This window comes from Trichechus manatus, unplaced genomic scaffold (assembly GCF_000243295.1).
Source record: "Trichechus manatus latirostris isolate Lorelei unplaced genomic scaffold, TriManLat1.0 scaffold00030, whole genome shotgun sequence".
NCBI classification, from domain to species: domain Eukaryota; kingdom Metazoa; phylum Chordata; class Mammalia; order Sirenia; family Trichechidae; genus Trichechus; species Trichechus manatus.
In genome coordinates this window covers 395173-414354 of record NW_004443966.1, presented here as the reverse complement: position 1 = coordinate 414354, position 19182 = coordinate 395173, and the positions used below count along the sequence as shown (strand labels likewise).

The following is a 19182-nucleotide window of genomic DNA, read 5'->3' as shown; positions in this document are numbered from 1 at the left end:
GCTTTATTCATTTACTTGCATCTCCATGACTGTAGGGCGATGGGGTTGTCTCTAGCCCGAGAGTCACTTGATCTACAGTTTTCCATGGTTCTCTCTCTCACCTCTGTGGCCGTTATTCGGCTTTATTCATTTACTTGACCCTATTAAGGAATTTGAATTTGTGACTACTGATAGACTTCTGGTTTTCTGTTACAAACAAAGGAATGTTAGGGTAAGCTTTCCCATCAGTCTGAAGGGAGAAACTATCTAAACTCTGTAACTCTTTACACCCTACCTTCTGTTATTTGGTCCCAACTGATTTCCAAACCTATTTCTTAACACTGCCTTCCTTAGCACATATGTATAAAAAACTCAGTATTTTTTATCATTATTATTGTACTTTAGATGAAGGTTTACAGAACAAACTAGCTTCTCATTAAACAGTACACACATTGTTTCACGACACTGGCTACCAGCCTACTACATGTCAACACTCTCCGTTCTCGAACTTGGGTTCCCGATTACCAGCTTTCCTGTCCCCTCCTGCTTTCTAGTCCTTGCCCTTGGGCTGGTGTGCCCCTTTAGTCTCATTTTGTTTTATGTCTAATCTTTGGCTGAAGGGTGAACCTCAGGAGTGACTTCATTACTGAACTAAAAGGGTGTCCAGAGGCCATACTTTCAGGGTTTCTCCAGTCTCTGTCAGGCAAGTAAGTCTAGTCTTTTTTTGTGAGTTAGAATTTTGTTCTACATTTTTCTCCAACTCTGTCCGGACCCTCTATTGTGATCCCTGTCAGAGTGGTAGGTAGTGGTAGCCAGGCACCATCTAGTTGTACTGGGCTCAGTGTGGTGGACGGTGTGGTAGTTGTGGTACATTAGTCCTTTGGACTAATCTTTCCCTTGTGTCTTTAGTTTTCTTCATTCTCCCTTGCTACCGAAGGGGTGAGACCAGTGAAGTATCTTAGATGGTCACTCACAAGCTTTTAAGACCCCACAGGCTACTCACCAAAGTAGAATGTAGAACATTTATTTTATAAACTATTTTATGCCAATTGAGCTAGATGTTCCCCGAGACCGCGGTCCCCACAGCCCTCAGCCCAGTAAGTTGGTCCCTCAGGGAGTTTGGATGTGTCTATGGAGCTTCCATAAGCTTGTCTTGGACAAGTTGTGCTGGCTTCCCCAGTATTTTGTACTCTCCTACCCTTCACCAAAGTTACCACTTATAGATTGTCTATTTAGTGAAAAACTCAGTAATTCTTACGATTATTACCCACATTCCCAAACAAGTTGTATGTGCTGGATTTGCTTACTTAGCATGTTAAGGAAGATCAATGTTGAAGCCGTTAGCTAAGAGAGGACGGAAGAAAGAAGGATTACCTTTAAACCCACTGTTTTTATATCTACCAAACAGTGATTGGATGTCATTTTATGTCTCTCTGAGTATAAGGATTGGTGAAAACAAAAAAAATCTTTGACAGAAAAATGATTTCTTACTATTCAGTGCAAGATACGAGATTTAAAAATGAATGCCCACCAGAAAATCAGAGGTCATGAAAGTTATCATCAACCATCTCATCACTATGGCCTGCCGTAGGTGCGGCCCCACCCCAAGTGATGGGCCTGGTGATGAGAAGTTATTTTTGTTGTCTTCACTCATAAATCTTCAGAGGGCAAGATATTGTTGAATCAACTCTTCAGCTATGTTGGGTCATACCCAAGTTTTAAATCATGTTCTGAATTTTTTCTCCTGCAAAGTCACCCCAATTTTCTTCCTTGTGCCTTTTTTAAAAATACTCTTTTTATTCACTTGCTTTCAAAGATAAAGAATAAATAATAACTATTATAAGAGTATTAAATAGGCATAAGAGATTATTAAAATAAATGAGACAATTATTACTTGTATGCTTTGCATGCCGTCTTTAAATTATCTCAAATATTTTAATATTTGTAATAGTTTTACATTGTATACTCACAAATAAAACCTCTCATCCCATACTGGATTCAAGTTTCCAAAAATTGTTTTAGTCCTTCTTTTGTTCTTTCCAACTTGAACTGTAACATATGGGTCACTTGATCCTGTTTTGTCTTTTGCCTGCAAGCCTTGAGCAGAAACCACTGGAACAAACCAAAACAAACAAAAAAATGATAACAGAATAAGTACTATATAAGATCTATAGAATTATGAAGAAAAAATTTTCTATCACTTTGTCCCTTGAGTTTGCAGCTGTATCCTCATTGCTTTCATTCTCGTGACAAACAGGATTTTAAAAAAGTTTTTAAAATAAAAGAATGAATACACTGAACATTAATATCTTCCTTAGACTAATATTTGTTTTCACCTTTAATATTTATACACATATTAATGTAAACATGTATAGAGAAATAAAGATGAACATATAGCATGCAAAAAGTCCGTGACTTAAAATGGATTGATTTATGAGTTTGCTGTTAGTATTGATCAACTAAACCCAGTAAAACAAGCATCTTCATTTTGCCTTGTAAATACAGTATGAGTCAGTCAGGAGGCTTGGTAAATGTTAACGGGAAATGTACGTACTTGTGGTTAACAACACAAGTGACTTTAGAAGTTCGAATCACTAAACGTCACTGAACTCAAATTGCTTGACTGACCGATCAGATGGATGAGGGATATTGAACTAGGAGTAAGTACAGCGGTATTTGTTTTCTCATTAAAAGAAAAAGTGAAGAGATTATTGTCTACTTTTATAATTTACCAGTGGCAGACAGCAACAAAGCTAATCTCTTATAAACTGCAGGGTATTGAATATATTTGAAAATAGAAACGTTCTCCCTCTGGAAGAGCTTTTGATTTGAACACGACACAGACTGAAATTATTCCAATTATCTAGTATATATTTTAGAATTTTGAAATACCAATAAGACTTCTGGCACCATAATGTCAAGGTTGAAAATATTTCTTTTCATTCTATCTATAATTATTATTAACAGTGATTTCTAAGACACATAAATATCTCATTGTGGAAATAAAATTTTAAAGAAGAGTCTTCTTTTTTTTACCTGTAATAGTTATTTTGGCTGACCACTTAGATGTCCCATCCAGCACACTCTGTTTTGCTGCCTTTGTGTACTGCACAAAATCTTCTTTAGAAATCTGAAACATTTCCTGAATTACTTCAAATACTTCTGGCCTGTTTTTCTCCCTGACCTTCATCCTTTCTTTCATGGCTGTGATAATGATCTGAGTCTTGTCTTCAGCACCATGCTTAGAACTCTTTTCTGCTGCTCCTGCAATGGAAAAATCGATGGTGACATGAACGTATATGCAGTTACTTTTTGATAGTCCAAGGGAGAGATATAAAGAAGAAGCACAGTGAGAATGAATGAATGATTTCGTTCCGGAGAGTCAAGGTGGCGTTTTTGGAAAAAGTTAGGATAATAAGTCACTACCCTGAGACTCAGAAGAATTAGCCCTCCCTTGTGTCATTAGGCAAGTGATTTGACCACCATGATCCCCAGTTTTCTTACCTCTTTTATTGGACTAAATCTGGGATTGTATAAATATTTGCTTTGAAATTTCAAAAAGAAAAAGTAAAAACAACAAAAGAATTCACACATCAAATGTGTTATATTTCACATTTACTCAATGGGTAACCAAAAAATTAAGAAATAGATTGAATATAAATGGCAAATTTCACTAGGAAATAAATATTTCAAATATCTGTGTTTATCCAAAGTACCTAATTATTTTTATTGATGGAATTTTTGATAATTAAATGGTTTAAATTTTTGTTATAAAATAAATGTGAGTGTTACATATTTTATATTGAAATATAGGCTAAGACTCTATGTGGATTAAAAGTGATTCTGCTGTTAAAAAAAGAGAAAAGGGAAACCATTGGGCTATACTATCTCTAAAATAGCTGATAGACCATAGACTTGAACTCTCAATCTATACTATATCCATAGTTTTGAATAGGCTGAATTCTTACCTTGCACTTCAATTCCATTTTGATTTCTAGGACTTTGTTTCCCGTGATTGGTTTAAGCTTTCTGGGCATTTGTGTTTGTAACACAAATCCTGCTGGCAGTAAAGGATTTCAGAAATTTTGTTCATGGGTCTCTCACCTTCTCTAAATACCAACCAAATATTCTCACTGCATTGTGTGGCCTTCTGGGTTGCCCAACATTACACAAGTAAGTGTTGTTGTGTGCCATTGAGTCAATTCCAACTCATAGAGATCCTACAGGACTGAGTAGAACTGCCCTGTAGAGTTTCCAAGGCTGTAATCTTTATGGAAGCAGATTGCCACATCTTTCTCTAATGGAGTGGCTGGTGGGTTCGAACCACTGACATTTCAGTTAGCAGCCAAGCAGTTAAACACTGTGCCACCAGGGCTCCTTTCAAAAAGTAAATAGTGAACAATAATTTCAGCTCTCTCAGTATCTCTCAGTGATTGAAATGTAAAACTTGGAAACAAAGAAGAAGGATCAGTAATTGGAAAACATAGTCTTGCTGATAGAAATGACACCAGAGATTGCATGATAGAATTTTGTAAGACCAATAGCTTACTCATTGGAAACACCTTTTTCAACAACATAAATGATGACTATACATTGTGGGATGGAATGCACAGGAATTATATGGACTACATTTGTGGAAAGAAACCATGGAGAAGCTCAATATCCTCAGTAAGAACAAGGCTGGGAGCCAGCTGCAGATCAGATTATCAATTGCTCATATGCAAATTTAAGCTGAAGCTGAAGAAAATTAAAATAAGCCCACAAGAGTGAAAGTACAACCTTGAATATATCCCACCTGAATTTAGAGACCATCTCAAGAATAGGGAGCCCTAGTGGCACAGTGGATAAGAACTATGGCTACTAACCAAAAGGTTAGCGATTCGAATCCACCAGTTGCTCCTTGGAAACCCTATGGGGCAGTTCTACTCTCTTCTGTGTGGTCGCTATGAGCTGGAATCAACTCAACAGCTACGGGTTTGGTTTATTGGCTTTGGTCCCAAGAGTAGATTTGATGCATTGAACACTAGTGACCAAAAACCAGATGAGCTGTGGGATGACATCAAGGGTATCATACACGAAGAAAGCAAAAAAAGGTCATAAAAAGATAGGAAAGAAAGAAAAGATCAAAATGGATGTCAGAAGAGGCCCTGAAACTTGCTCTTGAACATAGAGCAACTAAAGTGAATAGGTGAAATGATGAAGTAAAAGAGCTGAACAAAAGATTTCAAAGGGCAGCTTAGGAGGACAAAGTAAAGTATTATGCTGAAATGTGCAAAGACCTGAAGTTAGAAATCTAGAGAGAAGAACACCCTCAAGCTAAAAGAACTGAAGAAAAAAATCAAGCCTCGAGTTGCAATAGTGAAGAATTCTATGGGCAAAATACTGAATGCTGCAGGAAACATCAAAAGAAGATGGAAGGAATAGTGTGAGTCACTGTACCACAAAGAATTGGTCAACATTCCACCATTTTAGGAGGTAGCATACGATCAAGAACTAATGGAACTGAAGGAAGAACTCCAAGCTGCAGTGAAAGCATTGGTGAAAAACAAGGCTCCAGGAATTGATGGAAAACCAATTGAGATGCTTCAAAAAACAGATGCAATGCTGGAAATGTTCACCTGTCTATGCCAAGAAATTAGGAGACAGCTACCTGGCCAACCAAATGAATGCGGTCCATATTTCTGCCCATCCCAAAGAAAAGTGATCCAATGGAACAAGGAAATTATCAAACATTATCATTAATATCTATATGACCTAATGTCTAAGCGACTATTATTATTGTGGCTATTAGTGCCCCCAAAGGCTTTAGGAAAGAATGTTAAAGTCCCCTGGAATTAAACTTTTTTTTTCTCCTAATTTCTGGAAGAGCTCAGCTAACTACTACCTACACAACAAATGCTCACTGAAGCAATGGCTACCAACTTAAAAGCTAGAATGGGAAGCGATTCCTCATCCAAAGGAATCAATGTTGTCCTTAAAACTGACTCTTGGATAACTTGACAATTAGCTTGGAAATCTTTCACCTCTGATCTTGATGTTGGAGTAAAGAATCTGGTCGAGTAGATGCAGACAACAGACAGACCCAGTAACTGCAAAATTGCCCATCTGGGAAGAGCAGGTTAACCGAGAATTTTATTTAAGCCTTTTATCTGTTATTTCTAGAGAAGATATGTAGATTTATTATTTCTACTTTTACATTTGTGATATGAAGGAAAGAAAATGCTTCAGCTTAGATTTGTTTAGCTCAGAGACAGAGACAAATTTATAATTACATTTTTGTCACTGATCTACAAGTACTTTCCATTGCCCTATTATTTATCAAACTCATGTTTCTCATTTTATATTTCTAATCAAACAATTTCTTAAGTACTTGCAACTTGTCATGTATTTTAAGCCCTTTGGTTTTATCACTTTCCTTCAGCCTTAAGGTGTTCATGTCAAAGTCATAGAGATAACCTTAAATTTGCATTTATATGAGTCTCCCTTCAAAACATGAGGTAGAAAGTCTAGTAAAAAAAAAAACAAAACCAAACCTGCTACTGTTGACCGTCACTGAAATACAGTAATACGCAAAGCAGAGATCACCAATAAATGAAATCAAAAGAGATAATGTACAGTGAAAGCACTAAGTATAATACATTATCCAACTGGAATGGATGCATCGTTATTACTTTTAAAAATAACTGACAGATCAAACAATAAAATTATGCACAATAAAACTGCAAGAAAGTAAAACCCTAGACAGAGGCAAACTTATACCACATGGTTCCCTTCTACATCAATTAATGGGACAACCAATTAACCAGAACACTTCATTTTTCTTTAATTTTTATTTGTTACTCAAAACATGTAAATTGCAAGTGAAACAGTCGTTCACAATTTCACTACCCTTACACATCGACTATTTGCAATTTTAGTGTTTCTTCCAAATAATTATCTATATACATATAACAACCACAATATTCTCCCTTGTTCTCAGTGCCTTCTCGTTCCTATTTTTCTCAACAGCAATTCCAAAACATTTCTACTCTTGTCAAGTCACCTACCTCACCCCCATTTTCCTCTTTATCAGCATATGATCTGATCTCCTACTAAACAGAAAAGAGAGGCCTTCTAAACTCACTGGTCACTTTCTCTCCTCTCCTCCTCTAGGGAGAAAAACAAACAAAAGACATCTGATTTGTAGCATTAGCGAACTTCTGTGGTGTAAACTCTACCATGACTGATTTCAAGCATCTCCCTCACAAAATTCTTGAATATTTAACAATTAGCACTGACACAGGTAACTGTGTTCGAGTCTCACGCTAGCCTATAAGGCCGTATTAAATGTGTATTTCAAGTATTTAGCATATACTTAATAAATAGCTTATACTCAATAAACAGAGACAAGAAGATGTTTCTTGGAAGAGCCTAAGATAAAATGATTACTACAGTTGAGTACTTAATTTGGCTCTGAGTTTACCGTAATGTGCTATGAACTTCTAGCAAACTCTGACTCTTGGGCCACAATCCTGGGATAAGCAAGAATAAGTTCTATGTAAAATGACGAGCATGCTGTATATCTGGCCCTTGGCTTCTGATTTGGGATTCTCAGAGAAAAAAGTCTATGTGTCCTTCACTAGAAGGCAGAATTTGGTTGGCCTATATACATGCATTTAATAATCAGCATAAAACAAGAGCATACATCCAAACATAAATGGAAGAAATACATCAAGAAAATCTCTTAAACAAAGTAAAAGACCATAGTGGCTAACGATGCTTTGTGTGTAAAAAGAGGTAGTCTTGGATGTGAATCCTGATCTAATCCTGTAAACTTCGGATCATTAGTTAGTTTATCTCTCTAAGCCTTAGCTTCCTTTTCTGGAAAAAAAAAAAAAAATAGCAGTGCCTTCCTTAATAGGTTCACTGAGAGGATTAAATGAGACAATGTATATAGCTTTAATAATAATAATTGAACAAATGTATTCCAGAATGTCAAAAATGTGAAGATACAGGCATTTATTAAAGGATTCCACACTAACAGGGAATTTCAGAGGTTTGAACCTCTTAATTACTTCATCTAGAAAGCAACTCCTTGAAAAATCTTCCATGCTTTTCTTTGCCAGTAAAATTATGTAGGTGGGCCTACTTTTGGTGCCTCTCTGTTCTTCTTTCCCATGAAATCATGTGGGTGGGCATATAGTTGGTGTTTTCTATCCTTTCCTTTAGTTGCTCTACATCCAAGACAATCTCAACCCTCCTCTTTAAACATGCCTTTAATCTTTTCAGGGAATAGGCCTGCAACTCCCCCAATCCTTAAGTCGTCTGCCTCCTTTTTCTTGTAAAATCAAAGCCACACACCCATGATTTCTTGCAAATAACAAAGGACTGATGTTTAATGGAAGGGTAACTGGGGGAGCATAGATCTAACATAGCATCAAATCCCACTCCTGCAGGCAGCCCAGCCATTGACAGTGGGAGAATGTCGGCAGGTAGCCACCTTTCAAGGAACTACTGCCTTCTATCAAGTGACTTCATTGCCAATAAGAAAAAGCCAACACACACGCGCACGCGCGCGCACCTTTTCTCCTCCTCTACCTATGCTATCCCCACTATATTTAATCATCCCATTATTGCTAAATGCAAAAATTTAAAACAACTTTGGAAACATTTGCATATTTAAAAAATGCAAAATCAAGAACACATTATCATTATTATATGCTAAAGCCACTACTTCTTATAAGCATGTTGATTTTCCAGAGACTTCTTAGTCATTAGAGGGTCAAAAATTATATAGAGTAGGTAAACAGATTAATTATAATCAATAAAGTGTTACATTTTCAAAAAAATTTGACTATTCAAGAAGGAAAAAAAAGAAACAAGGGAGAAATGGAAGGAAGAAAGATATTTGTTCAATGTTTACTTAAAATGTTAGAGATTTTGTTCATATTCTTTAAAAGAAAAACACACAAACATAAAAACTCTTTTCAACACGAGAAAGTAAAAACAGCCTCTGACACTGTGAACTTGGCTGACACCTACAAAGAGTTCCCAGTGCTGTTAGAAGCCAATCTGGCGCTCACACCTGGGCCAGGTCATTCTGCTGTACATCAGCAGCCTCATGAATACCAATCTCAATCTCACAAGGGTACCCTGTGACCATGTTGAAGTGAGACAAAATAAGACCACTTCCTAATTTTGTCTAAGCATGGGCAAAGATGAGGTCACTGTACAAACCCTAAAATACCAAACATCCGCTTTCCCACCGAATATGTGTGACTGCTGCTTCTTTACTAAGGGCGGCGATAGCCTCACTCTCGTCTTCCCTCCTCCTAGATAACATTTACTAAGACAATCACAGAATTGTCCTCACTTCCACCCAATCCAGAGTAAACCTCTGCTTTCTCTCAGACGCCTGATGGCCCAACTCTGGTGTGCATTCTCCCTCACAACAATGAGGAAGGTGTGTTCTTTGTGATTTTTGGCTGGAGGGCATTGACAAGCATTATTATCTTTTCACACAAGAGGAAAATGATGCCCCGAGAGGTTTTGAAAAATCTCACTCCTGGCAGGATTAGAAACCAGATCTTTCTCAACTAGCTCAAGACTATGGAAAAAAAAAAAAAAAGTGATATTCGCAGTGTATGTTATACAGGATGACTAATTGCCTCTATGCTGTTATGTGAGACATACCCACCCTCTTTGTCCTCCTTGAGAAGCCTTCACCAACACCTGAGAATGTGCCATTATTAGTTCATTCCTTTAGGTTAAGAAATTGGCCATTTATTAAGGTAACTGATTAACTACTGATTCTACTTTTAGCAGAATTAATTTATTGGATCTTTTCGAAAATTCAGTGCATTAAGTATGTTGTGCTAGAGGTGGTGGTATTGAGGGTAGACTCCAAGCTTGGTGGATTGGCCAAAGAGGGCAGCCTTTGAGGAGACATCATGACAGGGATCTCTGAGAAGCCAAGCTCAAGATGGCGTAGAATGTCTAAAACACAGGAGTAACACATAGGAAAATGGGAAAGCACTAAAAACAAAATTCAGCAACTTCCCGTTTTTCCTGTAGGACCAACTTTACGTATTTCCTTATAAGTTAAGAAAAAACAGTAGGCTGGGAGTTCAGAGACCTGTGTTCTAACCCTGCCTATGCGATCCACTTGCTTCTTTCTGTCAAAACGCTAAATCTCTTGAAGTTAGTAAAATCAGTAGATTGGATTCAAGATCTCAAAGCCTCCCCTAATAGGCTATGTTTTTATGGAAAGATGATCTTCAAACCATTACAAGCCATTTCTAGTTGTAGTTCTCTTGCCCTCATTAATTGTTTAACCAACATTTATTAAGCAAATAAAAAATATGGTCCCACCCTATAGCAGTAGATAAACAGAGTACTACTTCTAAGAATTCATTACATAAACATATTTTGTATAATTGGAGTTGAAAGAATAGAATGTCAAAAGTTTCCATGATGTGTGTTCGCATCTGTTCATCTGAGTTTTAGAAAATAGGGTTGAGGCCAAGGACAAATTATTACTTTCTTTCTAGCTCTGAAGGCCCAGAACAAAGTTTGCACTCATGGTAGCTGCTCAGTAGATAAAATAACTGACTGTCCCAGTAAATACAAACAACTGACTGTCTCAATAAATATAAATAACTGACTGTCTGAAATACCATGGTTACAAAACGTGGTAATAGGAATACAAAGAAAGAGGAATCAGTATCTAATTTACAGGTAGGAGTATACTAACAAAATGTTACTAATGTTATGAATTTGCAGTTGCTTCTATTAGGACATATAAGCTTAACATGAGGAGCCCTGGTGGTGCAACGGTTAAGCACTCAGCTGCTAACCAAAAGATTGGTGACTCAAACCCACCCAGAGGCTCTTTGGGAGAAAGACCTGGCGATCTGCTTGCGAAAAGATTACAGCCTAGAAAACCCTGGGGCAGTTCTACTCTGTCACCTGGGGTCGCTATGAGTCAGAATCGACTGATGGCACATAAGGACAACAACAACCAGCTTAACGTAATGTCAGTGGGAAAAATGCAGAACCAAAGAACAAATCTCACAAAGTGCAGCTCTCCTGGATTTTTGGTAAAATGCTTTCGGAACTTATGCAGGTACTTGAAATTTCTAGTCAGGAATTAAAATTAGGCAGAATGTTTATTCAGCGGGGCTCTGGGATTCCTTCTTTGGAGACGTGTAAGGAAGTATAGACCAGTTGGGTTAGGTAGCATGGTTATTTGCATATTTTTCCAATTTCTATAGTGTCTCCTTTTCACTTTGAAAAGAAAATCAAGGAAATTATTTCACACATGATCTCTCTTCTACATATGTTTCATTCTGCACACACACAACCCTCACCAGAGTCCACACATACTGTTTTTGTCTTTTTCCTAGGTGAAAACTGCCACTGTAACTGCTATAACAGGTTTCTTATGGGTTATATTAACACTATGCAGGGTCACCAACTTTCTCCTCCTTTAGCGAATTGTGCCACAACAAAACGCGTTTCCGGTTTTCCAAAAAGAAAAATGTCTTTGTAAGTGGCAGGACACAAGTGAATTCATTTAAGAAAAACCAGATGGACTCTGGTGCTGCCACTGGCTTGGAACTGAGACGGGAAGGATAAATCAGTTCTCCTTTCTCAAAGATTGTCCTCTCAGTTTCCCTTTATCTCCTTGGCCCCTACCCACCACCTATCAGTCTTGGTCTGGGAAGGCAGTAAAATGCAGAAATTACAACCAAGTAGGAACCCTGGTGGCACCAGGGGTTAAGTGTTCAGCTGCTATCCAAAAGGTTGGCAGTTTGAATCCACCAGCTGCTCCCTGGAAACCCTGTGGGGCAGTTCTACTCTGTCCTATACAGGTCACTATGGGTCAGAATTGACTCAACGGCAATGGGTTTGGTTTTTGGTTTACCATCAACTAAAATCAGCTACAGAGGAGCTGAGATGAGGCTGTTTAGGAAACTTATTTGATATTTTCGTGCATCTCTAAAGATGGAAGCAGTGAGTGGGATTTCAGAGTCACCTGGTCTAACTCCTCTTGACTGTAAGTATGCAAGTCACGCAACCAGGACTTAATGGGAATGAAATACCAAACTCAAATCAATTTGAAGTAACTTTACATACTCTCTCTTCTGCATGGGTCATTGGTCAGACCACACGTAGAGTGTTTTTCTGTTTGTTTGCTTTGTTTTTCTTCTCTTTAATTCTCCATGTGCATGCGATGACAAACTGCGATACCTTCAGAAAAGGAGCAGCAAAACAATGAGGGCTCCAGAAACCTGAAGAAGACTAAAGACTGCAAGTATTTGCAGCACTGTCATATGCAAAGGAAGGAGATTTAGTAAGTATTTTTTCCAGTGGTAAGATTTGGCTTAAGGGGTGGAACTTACTTGGGAGGCAGACCTTGGTTCAAATTTTAATTTATTGCTAGAATTTTCTAATGCTGAATTAAGCTGCCAACCAAGGTATTAAATTTTCCCTGGAGGTATTCAAGCAGAGACTGAATGGCCATTTGGAAAAGGAAATCATAGAGCCTTCTCACGTTTACAGGAGGCTGAATTAGCTGTCTTCCAACTCCGATTTCTCTTAATTTCTCATTCTTCCCGTTTCTTCAGTGTTGGCAGACCTTAAGGTATCCTCACACTAAATGTCTCCATTGCAAATTTCTGGCTTAAACCAAAGGATAGGAAAATTTTCTTTAAAAAATGTCACTGATCCTGTAGGGAGAATATAAAATTTCAACGATTGTTATTGTGGGAAGCGCTGAAGCTGAATTTAGAAACCTGCAAAATCTGTGTTTAATGTGAGAGTGCGGATTTTGGGGGAAAAGTGAGGGGGAGTTAGTGTAGAAAACATCCCCTTCCTGTGGCATACACACTACCCTCCTCGTTCTGCACTATTTTTGACTCTTCCAATTTACACGTGCCTTTCAATGAATAACCTCAATGCAAAATTTGGATTGCCTAGTGTATTTAACCAATATCAAATAATGCATCCAGTCTTAAGAAATGAAAATAGATTATGAAAATGGTTCTAGAGTTGAATGAATGGGTGTCAGCTCTCCTCTCTGAAAGACTGAAAGAGGAATGAGGTCATTTTTTAGGTATGATCTGCATCATTTTTGTCTCTAGGAGATTCAAGCCATTTGTTTTGAGATGACATTTTTCCTATCTGTTTTCTCAAACCTCACAGTCCTAATATGCCTTTTTTTTTTTTAAGGTGGCTGTTTATATTTCATTTTTTAAACAAGCGGATTGGATTTTTATTAATTATGCTATTTTGCAAGTAAATTGGATGAGTAATAATGAGCCAACCACCCTTCCTTTAAGGAGTCATTCCAAAATATAATTTTTATTTTTCAAAGAAGGTATACTATTTCCTTTGCTAAATAAATGCATTCATTACCATTAACACAGCCGCAGTCTGATCTGATTGTACAGTGAGGATACTAATCAGATAGAGAAAACTATAAAATGTATTTGACTGCGGCTGCAACAAGCCAGGTATGACAGGATTTCTGATTTAATCTTTATTTTGACATTTTTCTCTGCCTCCTTCAAGTTCAGCCAATTCACATATTTAGAGTGAGCACATCATATAAACAATAAATAGAGGGGACAATATTAGATATGAAAAAAACATTATTTTCAAATGAAGATACATGTTTATATAAATTTCATTTGCAATGGTTGTTTAGTGCTTTGAGGTCAAAAACAACGATAACAACCAAAAAAAAATAACCAAATGTGTTGCTGTCGAGTCAATTCTGACTCATAGCAATCCTATAGGACAGAGTAGAATTGCCCATAGGGTTTCCAAGGAACAGCTGGTGGATTTGAACTGCCAACCTTTTGGTTAGCAGCTGAGCTCTTAACCACTGTGCCCCCAGTGCTCCGTTGAGGTCAACAGACACGACCAAATAAACACAGCAGTGAAAAGTCAATAATTTGTATTTTAGAGTAGGAAGTTTTGGTATTTCTGGACCTACTCTAAGGTACTAGTAAAAAGTGGAAAATTTAACTTGTCATAAAGGTCAAACTGGCATGTACCATTCAGGAATGTGAAAGAGCTGGAGGCTAGGGAGGCTATTAATATTCATTGAGCGCCTGTTATTTTATTTAGTCCTTCCAATGACCCTCTTAGGTAAACTTTATTATACCTGTTCATTTAGTGAAGGAAAATAAAGCCTTAAGAAACTAACTAATTTGTCCGGGTCACACATTTGGTAAATAAATTTGACTTTGACATTCAAACCAACACCTACCTACTCCATGGCCTGGGCAGGGGCAGTAGAAGAATCATGGCTCCTGTCAGGTGGGCACCCAGTAAGGGTTGGAAAAGAATTCCTGCTGCTGCAATTATAGGGGTGTGCCTTGGCCCCTGTTTAGGCTGCATGATTTTACACATTCCTACTTACCATATGGGGCTATTATGAGATAAAAGTGAGAAAATGGGTTGCAAGTCATTTTGAAGGTAAGAGTATAAAACTTGATGGGAGTGCAGGTGCATTCCTGGTGCTCATTCTGAGGATTTTAACAGGGCCTAGTTCAACACTGGAGCCCTGGGGGCACAATGGTTAAGAGCTCAGCTGCTAACCAAAAGGTTGGCAGTTTGAATTCACCAGCCACTCCTTGGAAACCCTGTGGGGCAGTTCTACTCTGTCCTATAGGGTCCTATAGGGTCGACAATGAGTCAGAATTGACTCGACGGCAATGAGTTTGGTTTTCCTGAGTTTAACACTAAGGAGTAGGCTGGTGGTGTTGTGGTTAAAGCACTCGGCTGCTAACCGAAAGGTCAGGGTTTAAACCCACAAGCCACTCCAAGAGAAAGATATGGCAGTCTGCTTTTATAAAGATTACAATCTTGGAAACCCTATGGAACAGTTCTACTTTGTCCTATAGGGTCACTATGAGTCAGAATCTACTCATGGCAGTGGGGTTAGTTTCACAATGTAGGAATGCATAATCAAGTATATGACTATATGATGGATAGTATGTGTCTCTTTGTGTATGTGGTAGGAAGGAGTCTGGTAGGATTTGTTGAAAAGCAGCAAGAATTAAAGAAGTTTAACCCAAAAATAAATGGAATAAAGCAGGCACTGTCAAGCCAATTCTTCAGCCTAACCAAGTACTCACTCTGCAAACAGTCAGCGTTTAGGAGGTCCTGGCACTTTTCGTGGCACTTCACTCCACATTCCAAGCACTTCATGCCTTGCCGGGCAATGCCCCACAGGAGCCCTTCACACTCGTAACAGTAGGTGGGTGCAGTAGCCGTCCAGACCTCAAAATTGTGCGGGGTGGTAGAGGACATGGGGTAGATCAATGCTTGCAAGGTCTTCTTGAAAACATGCATTTTCTGTGAAGATGAGAGAAGTCACCAATGCAAGCCAAGTCAGTGAATTTGGAGAATTTTAACATAAAACAAACCATTTTATCACTTTGGCTTGAAAATGCTATTTTGACCGAACCCCTTGATCCTTGATTTAAGTGATGACAGCAAGCACTGTAACTCTGCTCACTTCTTCTTTTCTCCTACTCTGGGACCCAACTCAGTTATCGGAAAACAAAGAACTCTCTAATCTTCCAGACTGGACGTGGTTCCACTGTTGTGCATGCTTCTTTCACAGCCATTTTCATTAAAATAACCTGATAATGTCTACTCCCCCTGAGCAAATAGTCCGAGAAGCTGGACTATGTGAAGAAGAACACGGCATCAGGATTGGATGAAGACTCATTAACAATCTGCGATATGCAGATAACACAACCTTGCTTGCTGAAAGTGAAAAGGACTTGAAGTACTTACTGATGAAGATCAAAGACTACAGTCTTTGGTATGAATTACACCTCAACATAAAGAAAACAAAAATCCTCACAACTGGACCAGTAAGCAACATCATGATAAACGGAGAAAAGATTGAAGTTGTCAAGGATTTCATTTTACTTGAATCCACAATCAATGCTCATGGAAGAATTGATTTGCCCAAGAAATCAAATGACATGTTGCATTGGGCAAATCTGTTGCAAAGGATCTCCAACGTGTTAAAAAGCAATGACGTCACCTTGAGGACTAAGGTGTGCCTGACCCAAGCCATGGTGTTTTCAATCACCTCATATGCATGCAAAAGCTGGACAATGAGTAAGGAAGACCAAAGAAGAATTGATGCCTTTGAATTATGGTGTTGGTGAAGAATATTGAATATATCATGGACTGACAGAAGAATGAACAGCTCTGTCTTGGAAGGAGTACAGCCAGAATGCCCCTTAGAAGCAAGGATGGCGAGATTTTGTCTCACGTACTTTGGACATGTTATCAGGAGGGATCAGTCGCTAGAGAAGGACATCATGCTTGGTAAAGTAGAAAATCAGCAGAAAAGAGGAAGACTTTCAAAGAGATGGATTGACACGGTGGCTGCAACAATGGACTCAATCATAACAACAATTGTGAGGCTGGTGCAGGAATGGTCAGTGTTTCGTACTGTAGTATATAGGGTTGCTAAGAGTCGGAACCAAATTGAGAGCACCTAACAACGTTTCCCTGTTGTTCTCTAAGCTCTGTGAGGGTAGGGAGGATGAACATCTTGTGCACAGCTGTATCTATCTATCCTCAGAGCGTAACCAAGTCCCTGACATGACAGAAGTGCTCAGGAAACATTAGCTTAAAAAGGTAAAATTATATTACTATCTTTATTCCAAGTTAGTTCTTGATAAAATTGTGAAGTAGGTGAAAAGTATTCTCAGTGCTGACCCTAACCTTCCAGAAACATCTCTACTCCTTTGTGCCATCCCACTCTAGCCTGCGTTTCCTTACTCTTCACCCTTCCTGACACTGCACCCCTGCCCAGCCCCAGGTTATGCTTCTATAATTCATTCTGCAGGGACCTGCTCTTCTTTCAGCAGCTATGTCATCAAGCAATTCACATGGAAGCATTAGTAGAGATAAAGGCTAAATGTGACACTCTCCCATGGTGATTTATATTTTATATTTTAAAGTGAGATACTTTTTAATAGCACATAGAAGAACTTTCTAATAAGAAGCCATTGGGAGAGTGGGAAAATCTACTGAAAGAGTAGCAGGAGACCTGATTTCAGGTCCTTTGTCTTCCCTGGGGAGCTTATGCTAATCCCTAGCATAGACTCCAACACATAGTATTAAAATATATGCTTCTTTAGCCAGGAACTGTCTTCCATCTTTCTCTCCTTAGTGCCTCAACAGTGCTTGTCATTGTCCTCAGTATATACTAGGAGTATAATTCATTTTTGTGAAGTGAAGAATGTTCTGTCATTTATGAGTCTCGTGATCTAGAAAGAGACTTAAAGTCTAAGCCTTGGTTGTCTCCTCTGCCTGGCCTATCTCATGGTATTGTTTTGAAAATCAAATTATATGATGGTAATGGAAGTATTCTATGAACTACAAAATACTAAAGGAATACTAATTATCAGTATTGATGGTGGATTTTTGAAAATCAGCCAGAGGGGGATAGAAAAAAGACTCGTACTGGATGAGTCTTTATCATGCTTCTCATATCCTACTATGCAAGTGACTTCCTGAGAGAAAGCCCAGCATTCTCTGCGGTTACATTACAAATAATTTCACACAACTGTTTAATACATAATAAATGGATATTTACATAAATCCTGTAGGAGCTTAGCTTATGTTAGAAAGAAAGCATTTATATTCTGTATTAATTGTGTGCAAATCACATTTTGGAACATCCTCCCACAGTATTGAAATAACCAACTTTGCATAATTTTTTCAATTCCATAGTATGATAACAGCATTTTTTTTTTTTTTTTATTGGACATTCCCCTCATTATGTGTTTTCCTGTAATGTTTTTGGTAAGAGTACTACCAGGTCTCCTCCCAGGGAGTTAAGTCTTACCAAAAGTTTTTCTAATTCTGAGCAGTCAGATCCAGACTATGTGAGGGTCTGGTGAGCCAAAAGCTCCGTATATTTTGGATGAGTCTATAGTCTGGTCAACTATGAGAATTACTCACATGGGGATTATATAGAGAGAACAATTGGATTCATCACTTTTTCAATAACGATAGACAGAGCCTAGGATAGCTCTTGGCTTGGTTTCATAATGAAGATGTCTTGTCTTTCAGAGAAGTGTTGAGAGTTCTTTGAGAGATAGGAGCACGTATTATTCATCACTGCCTGACGCAGTGGTGAAAAACTCGGCTGCTAACCAAAATGGCGGCAGGGTAAATCCACTAGCCTTTCCTTAGAAACCCTATGGGGCAGTTTTACTCTGTCCTATAGGGTCACTATGAGTCGGAATCAACGTGATGGCAGCAAGTTTGGGTTTTGGTTTTGCCTCTGTTTTACTGCCTAGCAGAGAGGGTATCTTCAATATCATTAGAGTGAATTGAATGATCCTTGGTATAACAGATTTCCATCAGACCTCCAAGGACAGAGTCTCCTATTCTACCTGGGTTGTAGGGCGCTGTGTGTGTGAGCAGGCTTGTACTCGTGTGTGTGTGTTTAATCTGTGATTTAGCGAAAACAGTAAGAAGGGAATTGAGGCATACCTGCAATTGCATCAGGCAATTTGTTGTTTTTCTTAGCGGGGGAAGATATCAGTTTTCCTAACTCAATCCAGTACTAGGTGGGAATAAAACAAAGTTTGCTACTGAACACAAGAAAAGTTAGAAACTCATGTGAACTTAGAAAACAGAGTTAGCCAAGGGGCCATTTTTGAACATCAATTTACCAACATCTTTAAAGATTAAGTGAATGATTAATGAATTTTATCTAATCTTCTAGGTCCATTTTCTTTTTATTAAATTCAAGGGATATACAGTCAGTCCTATAAGTCCTCAGGCTATAGCAAGAGTTATACATATAAGTAACACTTGCTAAAAAGTAAACATGCTGGGGAAAACAAATATAAGAAGAGTTCTAAATAGACAACTGAGAAGATTTCACTGACATGTTTTGCTTGGTTTTGTTTTGTTAAATCACCATGATCATGCAAAGAGAGAATGAAGCTTATTTTAAAAAATAAGAAACATGGAAAATTGACTAGACAGCACATTGAAAATCAATTGAATGGGACATTAAAGCAAATCTCAACATTTAAAAGCTACTGAAGCTGGAAAAAAGCATTAGATAAATCTCTAGAGGGTATGTAACCACAATCTCAGGGAAATGATAATATAATGAATCTTTTTCATTCTCGATTTTTGGGATATGGGTATGTGTTTAAC

General features: G+C 38.1%; 1 protein-coding gene across 1 annotated transcript in view; it reads right to left on the bottom strand.

Moving 5' to 3' along the window:
- Positions 1–19182, bottom strand: part of UNC13C (unc-13 homolog C) — a 660175-nt gene that overhangs the window by 394981 nt on the left and 246012 nt on the right. The window contains exons 7-9 of the mRNA XM_004374773.1: positions 15108–15327; positions 3016–3243; positions 1950–2091 (exon numbers count right to left, since the gene is read on the bottom strand). Coding sequence (XP_004374830.1) covers positions 1950–2091; positions 3016–3243; positions 15108–15327 — 590 coding nt within the window. The remainder of the gene's footprint in view (positions 1–1949; positions 2092–3015; positions 3244–15107; positions 15328–19182) is intronic.